Raw genomic sequence first — 21,722 nt, 5'->3', positions numbered from 1 at the left:
TTTCGTCGTGAGTCAAGATAAATATATGTCCGGAATTTAAGAGGACGTTGAAGATATTCTAAGCTGCAGCAGGCAGTTATAGTTAACCATTGTGACGAATTCATGGCGTCACGACGTACGCTAAGTATTATGTAACGGTGCCACGATGTGCATTATAGTGCTACAACGATTCCTTTGATCACATTCAAGCTATGCACGACTTAATACGATCAAAAACCCTATATAATTAATTTATTGATCTATAAATGAAGTCTACAGAACTTACATTAGCTTAATACGGCGATAAAATGAAATTAGAAAATATTTAATCAACCGATTTGTAGTACCTACTATTATGTATTGCATAGTGTAGTAATATTACCATCTACTCTAGTATTATCGTATTATCTAATAGCACTATCAATAGTGAATCGTATTATATACTCTGATCGCTATTAAGCATCGATTATGTGACTAATGTATTCGATGCATATATATACTATTCATGTAATACCTGAATTCGCAATTAATTGACTCAACGATTGATTCTATGAATCGAAGTTGTAAATTAGAAAAATTCCAAATTTTTTTTCTTTTAATATTAATGTTTCTGTAAGTATAAAAGTGGAAATCTGTCTGTCTCTCTTTGTTTCTCTAAATTGAGTTTTCATTGGAAGTTATTTAAATGATTGTTGCATTTATATTTTCCATTCTAGCATAGCCTCGGAGGAACATAGCAATTTCTTTTAAAAACGGTTATACTCCCATAAAACAAATGGACCGCTACAGACTCATCGAAGATACTTTTAGTAAAGCAAGAATCATATGCACATAAATGTTCCCATAACATTTCTCTCTTCCTGCATGAGCTGTCGTTTATTATCTTAAAGAGCATAAGCCCGCTCTATATCAGTTCGGATTCTAAGACCCCTTAATGGGGTCTTCATCAAATATCCTCTGTCCCACCCTGTATGTAATAATCATGCTGACGTAAACCTTACTTTGACGTTTGATGAAGATGAATGTATAAAGAAGTGTCATACCTCAGGCCCTAAACCTTCGAGGTTCTCATCCTCGACATATACAAATCATGCCATTCTTTCCTATTTCACTACAACTACAAAATTCTGAATTGTAAATGCTTTTATATAACATGAAATAATAAAAAATTTTGAAGATGAATTTATTTCGCTTCATATTATAGAAAACTACAATACATAAAATTATTGATGTATATATAATATACATATAACATACATATAAAACTATTGACTTTTCCTAAATTTCTGAATTCACGTAATACGTGCATGTGTGCGTATACATATCTTTAATGGTTTAGTGTACAATTTTATTATACAAATTTTTAATATTTGCAACTTTTGTAATAAAAAATTTAGGATAGTGGCCTGATCTGGTAATCCAATGTCTCCTCCAAAATTCCAAATCCAAATTTCCAAATAAGATAAAATCGTCGGTTTTATCCGATCCGCAAGCGTTTCTGAATCATATATTTACGAGACAACAAAGGTGTGGTTTTCCAATTCTTATATATATATATATAAAAAAGAAAGGAAATTGCAATTTATTTATTAAAAAATTCAAGATCACGGTGAGCTATATATAATATCAAATTACGATGAAGCACAATTGAATTGTTTGTTTTAACTATTACGTTGAACATTTTCTTGTTTCTTAGACATAGCAGAAGTATAGTCCATCGCAACAGTGTATCACATATCCGTATCTGTATACCTTCCAGTATTTATCCGGGCAAATAACCCGCGAGCAACGTTCGAAGGAAGCTAATTTCCCGTTTCGACATTAGTCGTCGACCGATAAGAAACTGAATTACATCTCTAACTAATCTAATTAAATTTGTAATGAATGTTAACACGACGAAATGCGATTACGAAAACGTCCTTTTGACGTAACGAATGTGATGATAAGTCTAATAACGGGATTCCACCGATGCAGCCGATAACTAGCATTATTTATTATAATTAATGTTGACGTATTGCAGACACAGCCTGCGCAAGAATATGGCGCATGGACCACATGGAAATATATATGTTTTTCGAATAAACCTATTGTAGGAAAGTCGTAATGAAAACGGTGAAAGAGTCGAGCGTCATGTGACATTTGAACCGCATGATGCATATCTAAATTGGTCTCCGTTCTTTATTACGTATGAGAAATAATTCAATTTGTAACGGCGTTCCGTCGTCACATCAGTCACTAACGTAATAGTAAACAGCTGGAGGGAACGTGAATTTACACGTGCACCATGCGTCATACTTTCCACAGAATACTATCGTAATAATGACATATCCGCGTAACATGGTATTTCGTCAGAACTAACCTTACTAAAGAAAAGTGAAGATTTATACTGACACGGTATACGTCAATGTGCACAACGATATATATATACGTAAGTGTAAATACATAATGCAAGGGGAGAAAGTAGCCTCTATCCGTGTATTTTATTAAAAATACGAGAAAGTGCTGAGAAATGGAAAATGTATTCAAGTCTTGCAAGTGTGTTTCAAATTTTCATGAAAAATTAGAAAGTGATCATTTCGATCACTCTGGCAGTTCTAGAGTATCAAAAATGGTACAATGGACCCTTGCGCCCCACATGGTATCCATACTTGATAAGCACAGGGGGGAATACATGTTTATGTATGCACCGTGGATAGTACCGGTGGAATTTTGCAGGCTCAATTTAACTCGTGTCCGGTGCTAAACGACAAACAAGTTTCACCGATGTATATATTTGGGAGCCTGTTGCTCGATCATTGAAAAATGCTTTCATAATATAATACATATGACGCATAGTGAAAGACTGCAACGAAAAAAGAGGAAGCATAGGTAGCATAATCTTAAAACGTAATATAAATTCATACAGAAACGTTATTGCTTTTAACCGAGCAAGATATGTAATTTTGACAGAACATAAACATCGTTATCACGCATTATATTATGCTACATATGTAAGGCTATAGATAATAACAATGTATGTCAACACTCACGTTCCGGTAGCTTTTTTGTGTGACCAGAGTGGAGGAAACACTCAGCACGCGGGACACTTCATGCCATTTGACAACGTAAAGAGCGCGGCAGCATACCGTAGCCATCTTTTTCGTCTTCTCCGGAAAAACGGAGCACTGCGTGAACGAGTACTTTAAAATCTTTCTTTTTCACGAATCACTTAACACCTAACACTGAGAAACGAGCAACCGACTTCAAGCGACTACCTACGACGATCGGGCGGCATCGCTTGCCGGCTCGTCCCTGCGGCCCAAGACCACGACCTTGCGACGACCAATAGCTTGACATGCGCGAACCGCACTTCGTTACTTACCATTGGTTCACTAACCTCCGACCAATCAGCGCTTCGCGTACCCATCTGCGCGGTATATATTGAATATTCAAATTGCGGACTTTATTTCTATTGACAATATTTGTATGTTGAAATGATTTTAGTAATAAATAAATATTTCTTGATATATAATTGCTATTGTATTGGCTATATAAACTAACCTAAAAGTTATATAAAGTTATATCTAAGTATAATGATTTCAAACTGTATTTCCACATATCCTTATTTACCAATGAAGCTTCCATACCCTTATCAGGCTTCAGATATCATCTTCGTAGCATTAAATTTTTGTAGTCATATGAGAGTAAATACTATTAAATGTTAATGCCTAATTAATTGGTATATAAATGATGCAGTAAATATAATCGTATCGAGTTTTGATCGATCGATAGTGACCTACAATACGAAAAATACGTGCGCGTGGCAACTCAAACGACGACGATCAGATTGCGTCCAGTCGGTGTTAAACTTTGAAATTTATTTTAACCTTGCTAAATTTATAATTCTCATTTTGTATCTCGAGCGACAGAGAATCGTGTCCCAAGTGAATTTATAGCCTTTAGTATTTCGACAATGTAATCACATTGATTTCGATCGATACTTTCTTACCGAGGTTATGTCTGCTATTTATCCAGATGATTTTAACTATAGTTACTACGATTACTCTTTTCGGTTCAGGAATGACGACTTAATCTCAATTACTTCCTCGTGGCGGAGTTTCGCTCGTATTATTCTGGTTATCTTATTACGAATTGGTTTTGTTCTTATACACATTGGTAGCGTACCAGTCAACAACGTCAATTTGATTCTATTACAAAACATCATTGACTTTTGTTGGGTAACGATAGTTTATGCACTTGTTGGAATTGTCATCGCCTACACAGGCGACATAAAAGGTTTGCTTGGCGGAGGACACTGGATCGGTGACGAAATCGTCGATAAGGACGAAATTATAATCGGCTGGTCAGCCGTATCAATTGCTGCTGCAATTTTAACGTGTGGAATTGTGGGTCGGACGCATACCATCGGTTACCTTATCATAGGATTTTTGTTGGCTGGATTGGTGCAACCTTTTCTAATTCATTGGATTTGGACGCCACAAGGATGGATACGAACAAACGTATTACTGCAACAGGAGGTGTATTTCCACGATTATGGCGGCTCCGCAGTTGTTCACCTTGTAGGTGGATTGTCAGGATTCATAGGTTGCCTGACTCTTGGTCGAAGGATACTTCGTCTAGATGCTATAGATGACGCAAGCATCGCTGTCGGTTCCGCGGGAACTGTTTTTGCTGGTCAATTATTCGTGTTCATTGGTCTACAGGTAACATTATTGAGATATTAACTTTTTAAAATTTATTTCGAAACTTGTATGAAAATGATACGAATTATTACATGTATTATATTTTGATTGGGTTTAGAGTCTCGGTATGTTGAATATTCAAGCACTAAGATTCGAAGTGAAAACCAAAACACAGAAAAATATCTTTGTCAACAATTTACTGGCCGCGAGTTCGTGCAGTCTGCTCGTTGTGGCTTTCCATTTCTTGATTCCTCGTGAAGAATTTAATCACTGGACTGTAATGAGATGTGTGCAAGCTACTGTAGCCGGTCTGGTGGTAATATCTGCTGGACTGGATATTTACTCTCCGATGATGGCAATTGTTTTGGGCACGACCGGAAGTATTATGTTTTATTTGGTCTCAAGGCAAGTGTTTAATAGTGCGCTTGAAGATTATTGTAACATCGTAGCTATTCACTTGGTCTGTGCTATTTTTGGAAGTTTCCTCGTTCCTCTTTTCTGTATCAATGAACATAATGAAGTAAAGACGATTTTGTTAAACTTTATGTGGCAACTGATCTGTTTATTCACAATAGTTGCTTTCGTTGCAATTACTATGATTCTTGCTTTCGGTATCTTACACTACTCGGGTTTGTTGAGAAACAGATCGGAATATTTGAATCATTTAAGAGCGAATGTAGCTGAAGGTAGGACTCGGAGGAGATCACTCCTGGAGAGATTATTTCGTGCCGACAGAGATCCCGTTTATCTTCAACCGGGAACAAGTTTCGGTGAATCATTATGAACAAATCCTGGAGTTATTAGGTATTAAAAATAATGTATTAACAAAGAATATCACAGACCATGTGAAAAAAATGCTTAAAAAACTGATTTATATGCAATGAATTTTTGTACCGATTGATCGAATTATATATCGATTAGAACAAAGAAAAGGGAATTTTATTGTACTTTAAGTAGAGAGTTATAGAAGACTCGGTATCAAAGATTTTTAACTTTTGTTTTATTAGAACTTACGGACTATTCGTACAGTTATTACAGTATTTTACAATAGAATAATTTTAAGTTAAATAATCAAAGGTTCTATTAAAGTAGTACACATATTCTACACGCGTCTTTCTTTATTCGTACAATGACAGCTTTTCTCTTTTTTTTGCACAGCAGTCTGTTAGAACATCTACAAAACGTTACCCTTCGCGCGTTGATTGGTATAATTTGCAATTCAAATGCGCGCGTAATTTAATATTAGCAATATTTTATCGCTGGTTAAATATTAGACTGGTTCGCACAATATTAAATATGGAGATAATTATAAATCATTAAACGATCTGAATACTAATTGCCTAACAATTATAATTTTAACAGTAGTGTTTAATAGGAAAAATTAAGGGAACTTCATAAATTATAATCTTATCCATTTCCGGGAAACTTGTTTAAAGAAACATTTTTAATGTATCTAAACTGCTAAACCAACGATGAAGTAGTGCTAATTACCGAAGGACCTTTTAAATATTCGTACTCGTATAATGAATTCCCCTATGATTTTTTCCGATTTCGGTTTGTCACATATTATTGTCAGCTGGCAGAAATCGGACAATTTTTGCCACCGCCATACCGAACAAAATTGATTAATATTGACTCTAGAGATTCGACGCTGCGATTGGTACAATAATACAATTGTATATACAACACTGGTAAAATGGCACGATTTGACAAAACAGATCAATCGCTTAGTATTAATGTCGTTATCATTAACTATTATTATATTAACAATAAACTTTGTACATGATTCGTTAAACGTCACGCGACACAGTTTAACGGCAGTATAAAAATGAAAACAAAATATACAAGGGGTAACATGACACTGATAAGGTAGTATGAAAAAATATAGAACGTTTCGTCGTTGATACGTGGCTTTTTTAAAAGTACATTTCACAGAGAATGACCTCATAATATTGAAATTGTTCGTGTTGGGCCAGATGTATGTTTCACAGTGTTCATCGTCTATCTTTTTCAAGACGATTAGACAATTATATTTCTCAATAAATATTCATAATCGTGCTTCTTATTTAAGTAACAAGAATTTTCTAAAAAGAGATATGTTTGTTGAAATTTTTAGACCGATAGGAATATCAATATTGAAAGAATACTAGAAAAGTGGCATATCAAAGACAGTTGAATGAAAATCAATGAATTAGATCTATTGATAGAAGTAATAAGTAATTACTACATCGTACGATTAACAGAGATGATCGTAACTGATATGCTTGTAACAAACGATTATCATCATTAAGACTATCTTGTGAATAACACGATTTTATTCACAGCAGTGCATTCTCGTTTCCACGACATACAATTTGCTATAATACGCCAAGTATTAAAGTTTCCAAAAATCTTCACGATTTTCTTCAACAACGAATAATTCTTCTATTTTGGAACATAGAATTATCATTAAATCAGAATATGTTTGTGTGCCTTAAACGTGACCAGTTATTGCGAATAGGCAGTTTATCACTTCTCCACATAAAATCATCGTTCGCTGAGAATGAGCAACCACCATTCTCGAAATAGTTTCTTCTTTCTTCTCTCTTTTAAATTTTATTTTATTAAGTCATTATAGTATACCTACGATCACATCAAAACAGTACGATACATAAATGTACAAACGGACGCGATCACACATCTTTCATCGACCTTTTCATCGGCGGTACCAAGAATAGTATTGTCAAAATATACATAGAATCATCATTATAATTTTTTTCTTGCTTTTTTTCACTTTTTTCTTCTTTTTTTAATACGCTTACACAACGAGAATTAATGTACACCGTGTCTCTGAGAGGGTAAGTGGGCGGGAAGAAAGTTCAAAGTCCCCAAAATATCTCACACTCGCAGAAACGATCCTGCAATTAGTACCAGAAGTAAAGGACTGACGGATCGTCGATCAAAACATCAACGTACTCAATCTATCCACATTGATCACTTTCATGAGGAAATAAATCTCTTCAAACATTGCAACGATTTGGACAGACGTCTCACAGAAGTCAAGTATCGCCTTTTTCCAAAATACCGTTCTTTTTTTTTGGTCGCTTCTAATTTCATTCGTTAAAGCATTCTCTGGCCTTCTTCTCTTTACTACTCAAGTTTCAAAAAAGTTATTATCCCCGAGTCGACAACTTGTTCGTGATTATCATTACGCAAATCTAAAATGTGCGTTTGTTTGTGGTCTTTTAATTTATCAAAATATTCTCAACTTCACAGAGTCGAAGAGAAACACGTTGTACTAAGATCGAAGACAAATTTAACTCGGGTATAAACGAAGAGTTCTTCTTTTTTTTTTTTGTTCTTGAATTCATCTTTAGTAGTAAAGATTAGAACGAAAGCGTCCAATCCTAATAGACGGATGATGGCACCAGCGATCGGGCTGTATTCTCCTAATAATCATGTTTTCTACGACGCAACAACGATGACAATAATAATATAACGTTAATAATAGTGCTATTGGCTTAACAACGATCGACAGTCACGGTCGTGTTCACCGTGAAACCGTTTAGTGACTAGTTTCGCAGGCTCCCCACCGATCTTAGGCCAAACCACTGGGATAGGCCACTTGAATGGTCCTTCCGTCAAGGATTTGGTGTCCAGTGGAATACAATCGAATGTACAATTATTTTACAGATCTTCAGCTAGTAACCGGTGAATTTCGTTCACCGTTGAGATAAACAGTTCAGAAACGGTGTCGTTTCATATAATCGACGTTTGCTAGGTCATCACCGTGTCGCTAAGATCTTCCTTCAGCCATTGTGGGATCGTTCTCAGCCCGAGCCGTTTTAATAATTTCACTAGGGCCGTATTATGGGATAGATAATACCTCTGTGAACAAATGAACGACAGATTCAAGAAATCATTCTTTTATATTACTCTTGTCCTCTTTCAATGTTTCCCTACTTGCTATACAGTACCTGTAATAATTTGTACGATTTATCCTCCATCGGAGGATACTGGCGGCCTTTGCTCTTGCCCAGGCATTTCGTCCGATCCTCGTTGGTAACTTGACAAAAGAATCCCTTCTTTGGGTCGTACCTCAAGTGAGATGAGTAATTAAAAGCGGGCGTGATCTTGAGGAATCTTTGTAACTCGTGTAACGTCTCCACGGGATTTTGACGGAGCTGCTCCCCGTCTATGATGTGCAATTGCTGAGGCGGATAGTAGGAAAGCCATCTTTCCAGATGCTGGGCGTATTTCCCGGGATTTAAACATCTGTAACAGACTCAAGCGAATGACACTTGCCGCATTTGTCTTCCCGCGTACAATTAATATTCTACCGCAGACATACAGTCCAGATAGTCTACACGCAGGTCGAACTGCATTAGCAATTTAGATCTTTGCTCGTCTACACTCCGTACGGCTATTACGTGGCCGGATAATGTTATTATTTGCATTCAACTATTCGAGAACTTTTAACGACTCATTATTGTAGCTCGAGCAAGGACTAGGGGCTCTCGTGCTCGTAACAAACAGAAATTTATTCGTGTGCTTGCACAATGTTGCAACCTACCTATTCCTGAGGTCGCGTAGAGGCTTCGGTGCGGTATCGCTCGCGGTGATAACCGAGTGAAAGGAATAATTATTCGCTACAGGATCGCCGTGGACCCTCGTGTGTTGGTACCACGAATAGGCACGCCTGGCTGGCGAAAGCAGTATAGTGATTAACTTTGCTCTCGGTAGAAGCGCATGAGCTCTGCGCGGCACCAATTCACCGTCGAAATAGGTCGCGGATTTTTCGAACAGATACCGTGAACTCTCGTTTTTCGACGCTGGAAAGAAGCTCATATACCTGGAGACAAAATAGAACGATAAGTTAAGAGGAGATTAATTAACGAGATTCGCGTATCTCTAAAATTTTTCCTCGAAACGAGCAACCGGTTTTCGTTTTTGCTTCGTCTTACTTACCAATCGAGACCCTTGTAATAATTCTTCCCATTGAAGAACTGAATCTCCTCGAACGTGTCAGGACTCGGCAAATTGCTGCTTATCGCCGGATGAATGGACAGGAAGGTGTAGAGAGCCGTAGTGCCAGTTTTTTGGGGACCAATTACCAGGAACCTCGGTAGCTGATCGCAGGTTTTATTCCTCGACCAGATCTTTTGATGCCTTATGTCGTCGCAGGGATTCTTTAATATAAACGAGAGTTTTTATAAACGCCTCGTTACTACGACTGCCAATTATCATAACTATAACACAGTTTCACATAGCAGCAACTTACGCCCCACACAGGATCAGATTCTTCGGGATACAACTGAAAATATCTCTCTGCGAGTTGAAGAGGTGGAGCGCTGGATAATCTCAAGTTTGTCCAACATTGAATAAATTTAATCACCGATTCGAAAGTGTATAGCGCCAGACGATCGTTCCCATAATTCGACATGTGCGTCATAAAAATATTGATCTAAAAGAGAATAGTGGAAGTACAAAGCATATTTTAGAAAAAGTGGATACAGATATTGGATTACTTACAGGATTGTGAACGATGGTCTGGAACAATTCTCCACCCTGTATTGATTTATCCAGTTTGTCCCTTCCGCCTGGATATCTATCGATGAAGATCGTGTGTGTGAAAAGGCCACAGGTTTGCCTCGGTAGGACCTTGCACAGAAACAAAGGAAAGAGATCGTCATGCGTTTCCCTTTATCGTTGATTTCGTCGCGATTTATAAGAATCGTACGCCCCAGGGAAATCAATTTTTTATTTCTCTTTATCTGCTCGACTGGTTGTTTAAGCCCTAAGCGAAAGAATCTACGAAACAAAGGATGTTTTGCCGGCAGCTTTATCGCGCGTCGATCCATCGATTTTTGTCTTCAATGCTCATCCGTGAACCAGTCTGTTCTCTAAGGCAACACTCGCGCAAGTTTCGACAAAAAGTCGATCTACAAAGCACGGAACTACCAAACTACCGATTCATTCGATCACGAATTCGTTTATTGCTTTTGCATAGTTTCCCAATTGGTTGCCGACTGTTAACGTCAAACAATTGGCATGTTCAATGTTCGAGCTATGTCGGAAAAACAAAGGAAAAAATTGTTTAACTTGCTAGCTGGGTTATTCGAACTATATCGATTGGTGAAATGTGCTTATGTATTATATAGATACTGATAACTGAAACTATTTATATTAAATTTTCTTTGTGATTAACAAAAAAAGAGGAAGTATCGGAGAGAAAAATAGTGTTTGCAGAGGGAAACGAACTTTAATTCTTCGGAGTGGATTATGGAAATAGTGATTAGGGAAGATTTACCATTATATTACGATGAATGAAGCCTCTTCTTAATCGAGCAGGCCTCAAATGGGGATACTCCTCTGTGCTAGTGACTTTGATGCTCCATATCCTTTTCCACGCCTCGTATAGTCCTTCGTGAACCGGATAAACGCCGGAATGATGAGGACTTACGCTGTAGCCGCTTCCTGTTGGGATTCCGTGATCTTTCGCGAATTGTTTGTTCAGTGCCATGTCCAATTGTAGATGCGTTACATTCTCGTAGAGATGAGGCTGTTGATGATTCCACATGTGGGAAAACCACGTAAATCTGCAATTTAGGAACGTAAATCTCAATTTTGATAAATATTTATCAAATTCTACTAACGATCTCTATTTCATTTAAAACCACTCACTTTCAACCAAACGATACGAGAAAATAATACGAGTTAATATTCATATTTTCATAAAAAGAGCGAACAAGCGTGATCTATTGATTTCATCGACAATCGAAAATATGCATAATCGATCTACGAATTTAATTGCCGTCCATAGGAAAGCAATTACTGGAACAAATCGCGACAATTCACAAACAGGTGCAACTTCCGCGGTCTGATCAACCGTGACACGTGCACGGTCTCAATACGTCAATTTGCGCCAACAGTGAATCTTTTTGCGCTCTGTTTACCACCCGATTCGCGCAACAACTCTCTGCCAATTCCATTTCCGTTTTCACTGTGCACACTGTGAAATGTATTCACGAGTCGTTCTTAATCTAACATTAGTATTCTCTAAAAAACGAAATCACTTAATCGTCGTTTCAACGCAGGAAAGAATCGCAGAAATTACAGAAAAGAAGAAATAAATCTTTTACATTACGATTAATTGGATTTACGAGTAATAGTTTCCCTATTTATGAATTCGCCACTGTGTGAAAGACACATAAATGTTAGGAAATATTTCGTCTACGTACTAATAACTTGAAAAAAAAAAACATACAAAAATAATACATACCTGTCTACGTTCTCCAGAAGCATATCGTCCCCCAGATTCTCTTCCGCGGAGCCGTGATGGAAGTACTTCCCAGAAAACCCCAAGTTGAATTTAAACCCCGGAACCAGCGCCTGGATCCTCTGTTGAGTAGCCAGCAACGCCATCACGTCGTCCTTTCTCAGTCTTTTCTCACCAACGAATATGTCGTCGACGTCAACTAGTATCATCCGATTCAAGCTGAGGCTCAACTGTCCATGAGACAGATAGGATAGTGAGTCGAGCAGCAGCAAATTGTGCAGCCAGAATCGTAATCCTCCGCCGAAAAAGACCCTCTGAATCCCGTCGTATCTGCCGTGATCCTGTGTAATGAAAATCCAATGTGGGTCCGTTAAGGCTTATCGCGTTTAGGCTTATCATACTGTACTGTGACTCTGATCTTTGTCGTTTAGCGGGTGAAGCTGGATTTTTTCTTTTTTTCTATTTGTTAAAGAGAGGATGAGGGTTTGAGAATTAAACGAGCCAGCACGAAGTACCTCGTTTACGGAGAGCAAGCTGATAAAATGAAGCCTGGCATTTAATATCGATCAAATTCCTTGGGTAATTCTAGCACGCAAAAGAGACACGATGAGTGGTGAAAAAAAAAAGGGAGAAGAAACATATGGAAAAGGGGGAAGAGAGGAAGATTTCGAGAGGAAGTTAAGGTTCGATTTTTAAGCGCATTTCGATCGTTCCGAAGTTAAACGGGTTATGCTATGCGAGAACGGGGAACGCTAATCTTCTTTTAATCGCTTTCAACAGCGATATATTCGATTCGAATAGCAATTGTATCGTCTCCCGATCGTTATTCCGAATGGGACTTTATATTTTATGAGGTGGTAAAGTAACCCCGTTTGTTTGAAACAGAGGTTTTTTGTCGCAAGATAACGGGTATTTAACTCTATGGAAGTTGCGATCTGGCAAGTTGTATCGATCTGGCAAACGCGAAATTTGCATAAAAATATTTTTAAACAAGTACCTCACTTGTTTCTTGACATAGAAATTTTCTACTACGAGACGACGATGTTTAACTCTATGAAAGTTGAAACTGAACTGACAGGTCTAAAATCTCTTTGAACATATTTTTAAACAAGTACCTCGCAAAGTTTCTCAACTAAAAAAGGAGACAGGAGAAGAAATGTCAAACTGTTAAAACGTTCTAAATTTTAACTAATTAAGTCAATTTCGTTATCCATAACTTCTTTAGTTAACTTTGAAGGTTTGGACACGACGTTTTGCTCACATATTTCCAAAATTATATAATTTTCACGAAAACGAATATAAAACAATCGATTTGTTCGAACGTCTACGATAGAATAGCCCGTTAATTTAATGTTTAAAATTATGATCTAGTCGTCTCGTTGTGAATAAGTGTTGGTAAGCTTATAGAAATTATGCAAGAGCCTTTATCCCATCGATCAAACGATATTATTAAATTAGATTCTCGCGCAAAGAAACGAGTTACTTAAAGCTGCTCTCTTCTTTTTTTCACGGAGTTCATCGGACGTTGAAGACTTGGCTGAAAAGAAAAACGCAACGTCGCCTATCGATCATCACACGTGTCGATCGCTCGTCACGTAAAGTGGGAATTGTTCATTGGCTGCGGTGAAATTACGGTGATCTCCTTCCATTTATTTTTCATCGAACGCGAACGACCGCATGCAACGTTAATGGGTTTGCGCGTTCGACGTGTTGATGCTTATCGATCGGCGCGCGTGTAAGGGCGCGTTAATTTCAAAGATGTTTTACTTCAACGTGTCGCCCGACCCCGTGTAATAACGCGTTCGAACAGCTCTATTTTCCTCGAACGTGATTTTATCTGCCGTACATTTCCAAGGGAAACTCGTCATATACGAAATCCGCTGTTTTTTGATCACGATATAATGGATGTTATAGGAAATTTTGCAGCTTTAATGCAGGATGGTAAAATATAATACAAAGTGGTGATAATATTGTTTTTAATATTGTTTGAATATTAAACACGCTTCTTCGTTGTTTTCAATGAACATAATTGAAATATTAAAATTGTCCCCTGTTTAGGAAAAAAATAATACAGTGGAAAAATAGAATTATTCTAATTATACACCATCATCTTCGAATGTATCTTTTGCATTACTTAAATCATCTGCATTCGATTCGTTATAAAATCATATAACATTCCATGTAGTTTTATAACAAATCTACCGCTCCAAATTTGTTTCTCCTAGCATCAAGCAGAAGGTCACATTTTTCTTTATGATTCTGTTAATCGTCGCTGGAAGATTATTTCGAATTTCAACATTCACTACATGGAAAAATATGTGCAACTGCAATCCTTACAATTAAAATAGATTGGATTCTATCCGTTCCATCTTTGTTTTTACATTGTGTGAAATTGTCAGTAAGCACCAATTTATCGAGAGACCAGTAGATGTTAGTCCTTTCGAAAATGAAGCTGTGGAAGGTTTAAATAGCTAGATTGGCCAGAGAAATTCTCCGTCAAACGAAGAGAATCTAGCTTTCGAATCCGATCGGAGGAGATTCGATTCTTTTCCTACCCGTGAAAGCGAACGTTTCCATCGATAATCTTCTTTTCGCCAAACAAAGCGGACGCTTTATCAATCGAATTTCAAGCTCGTTTGCTTCAAACGGCCATAAAGAAACTGTCGAGACGTTGAAAGGAGCGATTCATCGGCGGCTTCGTGTTTTCCAAAAAAGATAAACGAGCGCCTAGTGATCGATCGCCGAGATACGGTTTGAAGACTTTATCTCTTCTCTCGGTCGTCGCTCGCTGACTATTCCAAATTCAAAATTTGATTGAGGCGGTTTGCTGTAATAACATGCGTATCGGGTTTTCGCTGACAAGTAAAATGGTTTCTTCAAAAATTCAGACTTATCGATTCATGGTACATACATATCTATTTATAAGCATTCTTTTACGGATTCTTAATGTCCAAGATGTTTAATTTAATTTTTAATCTGCTGTTAATCTTCGTACCATTATCTTTAATGATCAGAGCTGCGCTAATAGCCAATCATAGTTTTTACAATAAGACGATGTCTCTGTGTAAAAACACATTTAACATTCCATCGCAAAGTTGTTATTAATCGTGATTGGTACAGCGACACTTTTGTAACTCGAACCTGAAGAGTCGCATATTTTCAGAAAATAGCTGAGAATTACGATCGACGCTTGTTACACGTTCTTTCGAGAGAACCTGTCGTTCATCAAAGATGCGGCTCATAGCCGTGACGCATCCTGTAAGCGAAATATAAATTGGCAGCACGAATAGCGACAAACGAAGCAGGGGCTACGTCGATGCTCATTAATCGAATGAACCAACGGCTGATTGGGTTCTGATTTAATTACCTGGCTACCTGTGATCCGTGAATCTCCGGCCTACCAGCCGTAGCTACGTAATGGGGTTATCAGCGAGATTATTATTGTTGTTTACTGCTAACAAGCTCCGCTCATGGCGACCGTTTCAAAACGCAAGCCGGTCAACCGAGAATTCCCTGCCTGGTTCTATCGCAATTAACAAATTGCCTGTTAGGGAATATCTTGAATCGACGGCGGACACGCGTATGGAGATGTGTAAGTATACAATACGAGGATACATTTCGTGGATCAACAAACAAATATTCATTCAATGGAACATCAATGCATACTGTAATTAAAATTTCTCTGAGAGAATCGTCAAGAAAGTTTTTTATTTAGATAAATTAATTTGAGGATGATCATTAACTTCTATTCTTTTCTAGAAAAATTATACAGACTTATTAATTATTCCTGAGTATATGAAAATCTTTCACGAGTAATTAACTTTGACACTAATATTTATTCACAGTGATATTCATCGGCACTTAACTTGAATTCAAGGAAGACTAAACTTTAAGAAGTTAACAGTGGTTTTTCAATGTTTCTTCAAATTTTATTCAATAAGTACTTTATAAGTGAATGACTGTTAATATATTAGGGAAACATTATCATAATCTACGAACTATTAAAGATAATTAAAATAAATAATGCAAGGTTACTTCTAAACTTCCTTACGATACAAGAATCGCTAAAAGCGATCAACTCGACGATCTATTATTTTCTTTCAGCTACCTGCCTAATAAATCATATCGCGTTTCTAAAAACTCGTTAGAACCTACCTTAATGAATATTTTCTCCGCTAACACGTCTCGCGCTGGTCACAAAAAATACTTTTTCTATTTTACCATTTGATGTAGAATAATTCGTATAATAATTATACGAAGATACATCTTCATTTTCAATTGTATTTATTTCTTGTATCGTATAGCTATAAATAAAAATATATAAACTTTCGTGGACGGCCGAGTAAGTTTCATGTTCACGAAAACGCAGTGTAAAATGTGTTATTGTTAGTTTCTACTGTTAGAACATTGAACTCGATTGTTCGCAAAACAGGAAGAAGAACTACGACAATTGGATAAAGAATAGAATCGCCTTCCTCTTAAGAAACTCTTTGTCGTCGTATATCTACAAGAAATTCATTGTTGTTTAGGAGGAAGATACAAGTCGACGATAGGAAGGATTTATTATCGTCGTCGGAAGAACTTAGTAGAACACTGCCATCCTGCGTCGTAAACCGCTTCATTACACGCAGACTTTGTAATATCCGAGAATTTTGTGTAGACAGAGCAATTGGGTGACACTGTCGAAATGCATAAATCATTCGTGTATGTTACCGTATTTCAGTTGGCCTAGTCTTAATTTCTATTGTCATGAAGCCATTATTTAATCGTGGCCGCATATATTTTCAGAAAATAGTTCAAAATCTTTCACTCTTATGACCGTCGATAATCTCCGTAAGTAACAATGGCTTCACGTTCCTTTTTGACGATTGTCAGCATGCTTTCTACGCGCAGAATTTCTATGGTTGTAAAGGTTCTAAATTTACCTCCGCAGTGAGTATTTCTACGGCTGTTCCAGTCCCTAAATCTACTTACATCCGCCCACTACTAGGGTTGCACGATCCCTAAATCTAAGTGCTCAAGTGGCACGCAAGTGCCACGGTGTTACCTGCCACATATAGAAGCACAATTGTAACCTTGCGATGTAGATACTTGGATACTATAGATACTTTTTGTCAAATATACTTAATCGATCATTAACGAAACTAAAATTCTTCGAAAAGTTCATATAAATAGATAAACGTTGGAAAATAGACAGGGTTTGCCTTAAACTACTTTTAGATTATCTGGACGCTCGTTTGTCTTTCACAGAATATAATTTCATTTCAAAATGACGCACGAAGGGATCTTTAGAGCGTAATAAAAGATTATCACACGATAAAATTCATGTTCCAAGTTAATATGCAATAATTCGAAATTCGTGTACATAAAAGTTGTTGTGGAAGGTTGTGAAACTAGTTTGATGTCTGAGATACCATACCTCAGGTTATTTAATACCTAAATTTTGAACGATACAAAGAAGATCCTACACTAATACTAAGACTACCCTGTTATCGTTCTACGTTATTTGTTATTAATTATAATAAACAGGAGCTGAGAATCAATTAGAATGATCGACGATATAAATATTAATAATTAAGAAATTTAAATTACATCCTGAAAATGATACAATTGAGATTAAAAGAACGACGACGTAATGAAAAATCATGCAAAGTTGACGTAAGACGAAGCAGATCCATGCACGACTACGAGGTGCTCGGGCAGAAGCAGATGATATCACGTCTAGACCGTTTGTTATATTAGACGAATATTTCCTGTTTGCGTGGCGCGGTGTTTCTTCGCGTTGAAGAAGATCCGCTGTCTTCTTCGCGTCTACATTTTCGCGTTCTATACATCACCGGTGCTATCATCCGGTGCGCGCTTGCTTCCGGCCGAGCCTTTACAACGCCGTGGAATCTTGCAATCGCGAATTCCGACACGAATGTAAAACGGCTGATGAAACAGCTTTACGGAGTGTCTCGGGTCCGCTTGCATTCTGCTTCGTCCCTGTGATAGTCCTCTTTCGTTTCCTTAATTTTTTCCTTTGTATTTTTACAAACTTCCCCTTAGCTCGTTTAAACTCTAAATTTTTCTTCTTTTTAATATACTTCCTCTGCCACGCGTCTCTCCTTTATCGTTTCCGTTCCTACTCACATTCTACCGATATTTTTGTATTTTACTCTCAGCTTTGTCTAATTTTCACTATTTCGCATTACATCTTTTTGGTCGTTTTTTGGTCCTGTTTGATCTGTCCTTCTTTTCATTGATATTCTCATTTCTTTACAGTTTCTTATTCCTTAGTTACGTACTCTCTGTCATTGTTCCGATGGTTTCATCTAACGTTTATAATCTTAGCGTTAAAACTGGCTCCTTCTTGCTAATATTTTTCCTGTGACATGCGTCTTATCTCCTTCTCGTATCCATTCCTATCAATATTTTATTATTTTTTTATTGTACCTCCAGCTTCGTGTAACCTGCATTATTTCACATTATTCTTGCTTCGTCGTTGCTTGGTTACTCCTTTGACCCTCTTCTCTTCATTTCTATAATTTATTCCTATTTTATCCCACTTCTTATTAACTTTCTTATTTCCTTACAGTATCCTACAATTTTAGTTTTACAACTCGCTGTTCTTGTATATTGCTAAAGTTTTCTACTCTTTTTTCGCTTTTGTTCTAAGAAACTCTTATTATTTTTCCCTTCTAGATTCCTGTCTGCATTATTACATTTATTCTCGTATATTCACCTCCTTCTCTCATCTGAGCGGCGTTAGTCTCTCCTTGGTACTCTCATTTGCTCTCTTCGCTTCTTATCTGTGTTACATCGAGCCCGGTACTTCTCTTCATACTCGACACCACCTCCTCACCTTTGTACCTGCACTCTTCCATCTTCATTTTCGCAGAAGAGATTCAAGGCTCCGGTTCGTAGGATGAAACTGGGGTGGCGTGCACGCGACTTCACATTTGTTTTCGTTTCCGCGGACTAACATTTCTCAAGAAAATGAGAGTCGCGACGAAGTCTGAAAGGGTGGTCTGGAGGCGGGATGGTTCTGAAATTTCTATTAATATCCCAACAATTCTACCGTATAACTTAATATTTGATTTAATTCGAGATTTCCGTTTGCACGTCTCATTCCGTTATTATCGTAACATTATTATATTTGCCGTTTGCGTTTTAAGCTCCAGCGATTTCTATATTAAAAGAGGGATTAAAATGAAAAGTCGGCTCTGGAATTATTAATTCGAATACTATTATTCTCCTTTATTAACAGGTTTCTTTCCTTAGGTGTTATTTTTTATGGAAATTTCATTTCCATGGAAATGTGCATTTGTAGGTCTAATATTTGTTTAATGTTAATGAATTTAAAAGATTACACGATACAAAGATACGAAGATATATGTTTCAATTATTTTTCTCACACATATCAAAAATATTTTCCAAAGTTCATCACATTCCTGCACATGTTCTCCTGCCTGTTATTTTCTTCTGTTTGTATTTTTACACTGATTAGTTATCAAGAATTGGATGATCTGTATTATCTTCTTTCAATGTGCATCAACTCAATCCTGAAGAATTTAATTTATCAAAATTAAATTGCGTATGCCACTACAATTGTTCTTGTGATTTCAAATTCCCTATATTGTCTAGATTCTCTTCACATTCGAAAGTATTACCTAGCGACGATAGTCAGAGAGGAATTTCGTGAAACCAAACGTTGTTATCGACCAGTTTAGTCATTCTATCCTCTACTTGGTCCCGAGCAAACTGACCAACGCACGGAGATCAATAGCAACGGATTCCAGTATCGTGTTCTCATCTCCGCAACGTTTACCGCGTTCAGACCACGTGGTATAGATTCTGACAACATTCGACAGAGCGAATCGGAGATCGGAGGCAGCTGTTTCCATTTCCGCGTCAAAGGGAATTAGGAAAAACCCTTGATGTTCGACGAAAGGTGTTAATTAAAGGTACATTAAACGTAGACTTCAGGAGAACACGTCACGTCACATCATAAAGGAACAATTTTTAAATTTAATATAAAATAAAAATATTTTATAGTTTCTGTAGCTTTATTTGGTTTCGTTATTAAATACGTATTTGTAGGTTTTTGCCACTTTGTTGAACGTTTTAAAAATATTAGTATTTTATTAATTCAAATAAACGTGAAATATCATTATGAAATTATCGAAATGTACAAGAATTATTATCTTATTTGGGATGTTACACTATAGAGATTTTAGACATCCAATATTATGTGGAAAGAAAGATTCGAAAGAAAGCGTTCGTTAATGAAATGTATGACCAAGCAAACAGTGGAACAAAAAGCAAGGTGTATGGACAGAACAACGGGACGCACAATCACATTTAATTAAACGAAATTCGCATTCCGCCGTTACTTTGTACGTTAACAATGCAGGTATTAATTAATAATCCGAGTAAGAAGCGGCTTTTTTCTGTTTGAATTTTGTCTGGCGTTACGAAACTCGGCATCGGGTCACGGCTTCTACAAAAGATCAACGTTAACCTCTTGCCGTCCTGTAAAATAGCTCGGGGTTGGAAAGAACCCTGACGCACGTATATTTTTCCTGACCGACTGAGAAAGGCTGGGATATACCTCTTTTGTAGATTGTAATTAATATTCTTCGCAATTATGTTAGCGACTCAAGGTCGGACAAAGCGGCCCAGATACTGATGAATTTACGGGATGAGGGCGAAGAGAGCTTTGCTAACTGCGAGAAGAAAAGCGATAAACAGAAGGCACGTTAATTAATTTGCTAATTAGGAAAGGCAAGTTAGCGTCGATCGATACGAGTTAGAGATTCCACTGCACCCCTTATATTCTTCGTGTTCACGCTGAAAGACGTTTCTTGCGTTCCATGGTGTTTTTAATTTTGGCTCTTAATTCGTGTAATTTAAATTGAAGGCAAACGTGGAAACCTTCTTAACCTTTGCAAGGATTGAATACAATGAAAATGAATGCCGGTTAATACAGAATTAAAATTTAATATTACGTTATTCTGCAAATAATACAATTTTCCTGAGAGCTGAAAAGTGGAAGTCGTCAGAGAATGGAGGATTTTTAATGAAATATACTACGTACGAGTAATCTTCGCTAGGATTCGTTCCTCGTGTATTGACTTTACTTTGTTCGCATTATTTTAAAGGAAGTGGAAGATGGAAAAATTACGTGATTTGTTTCACGCTCGTAGCTCCGCTTAATTCATAAGGAATCGCAAATTATAGAGAAGAATCTTTGCTTAGGCGAATTCACACGCATCTGATATATACCGAAATAACTGAATGACTTGACAATTGAAACACAAACCGCTTTAATCGCGTTGTCGTTCGAAAATTCCAACGATTCTCTGCGATATCATCGAGTTTACGAAACGTTAGTTATTCCGTAATCTTTCCACGGTCCACTTGTAATTAATCTCGGTCTACAGGAGTAGAACGAGTCGAAACGCGGAAGAATGCGATGGATAGAAAAGCATGTTGTGAATCGTGTGTCTCACCTGAATGACAGTCGCTAGAGGACTTTTATTGGCCGGGTAGTCGAGGCTGTCCCGATGCGCCCAAGCCAGCGGCTCGTAGGTGCTGTGATTGGCCTGAAAAATGGTCCAGTCACCGCCAGGAAGTGGTCCCCAGGCTGTTTCTCCGGATCTGGTTAATCGGAGGATAGGGGACGCCGCGTTCAGCTGTGCATCCTGAGGGAGGAAAGACCGATCTCATTTTGTCTGTTGTTCGAATGCTTGTCGACAATACGTGAGTCGTTTCCTGGTCCTTTTTTCGCTTTCCCGTAGCTTTACGAGAGAGTGAAAATC

General features: G+C 37.3%; 3 protein-coding genes across 4 annotated transcripts in view; 1 reads left to right on the top strand and 2 right to left on the bottom strand.

Annotated features, from left to right (window-relative positions):
- The window catches only part of Mcu (mitochondrial calcium uniporter), a 78,601-nt gene extending 75,320 nt beyond the window's left edge, over positions 1–3,281 (bottom strand). The window contains exon 1 of the mRNA XM_072001473.1: positions 3,009–3,281. Within this exon, the coding sequence (XP_071857574.1) occupies positions 3,009–3,113 (105 nt within the window). The 5' untranslated portion in view covers positions 3,114–3,281. The remainder of the gene's footprint in view (positions 1–3,008) is intronic.
- Positions 3,282–3,551: 270 nt separating this feature from the next.
- On the top strand, positions 3,552–5,521 carry Amt2l (Amt-2-like protein). The gene is made up of 3 exons (XM_072002036.1): positions 3,552–3,662; positions 3,915–4,682; positions 4,780–5,521. Exons 1-3 carry the CDS (start codon positions 3,552–3,554, stop codon positions 5,443–5,445), a joined length of 1,545 nt encoding a protein of 514 aa, XP_071858137.1. The 3' UTR covers positions 5,446–5,521.
- Positions 5,522–5,644: 123 nt separating this feature from the next.
- Positions 5,645–21,722, bottom strand: part of Sfl (N-deacetylase and N-sulfotransferase sfl) — a 371,012-nt gene continuing 354,934 nt past the window's right edge. For both annotated transcript variants that reach the window (XM_072002119.1, XM_072002118.1), the window contains 9 exons: positions 21,414–21,605; positions 11,923–12,260; positions 10,951–11,239; positions 10,173–10,301; positions 9,922–10,104; positions 9,609–9,829; positions 9,214–9,492; positions 8,618–8,915; positions 5,645–8,528 (listed from right to left, as the gene is read on the bottom strand). In XM_072002119.1, the coding sequence (XP_071858220.1) occupies positions 8,418–8,528; positions 8,618–8,915; positions 9,214–9,492; positions 9,609–9,829; positions 9,922–10,104; positions 10,173–10,301; positions 10,951–11,239; positions 11,923–12,260; positions 21,414–21,605 (2,040 nt within the window). In that variant the 3' untranslated portion in view covers positions 5,645–8,417. The remainder of the gene's footprint in view (positions 8,529–8,617; positions 8,916–9,213; positions 9,493–9,608; positions 9,830–9,921; positions 10,105–10,172; positions 10,302–10,950; positions 11,240–11,922; positions 12,261–21,413; positions 21,606–21,722) is intronic.

This window comes from Bombus fervidus, chromosome 4 (genome assembly GCF_041682495.2).
Source record: "Bombus fervidus isolate BK054 chromosome 4, iyBomFerv1, whole genome shotgun sequence".
In the NCBI taxonomy this organism is placed as follows: Eukaryota; Metazoa; Arthropoda; class Insecta; order Hymenoptera; family Apidae; genus Bombus; species Bombus fervidus.
Note: the sequence above shows the minus strand (reverse complement) of the source record. Positions and strands in the feature narration are given on the sequence as shown.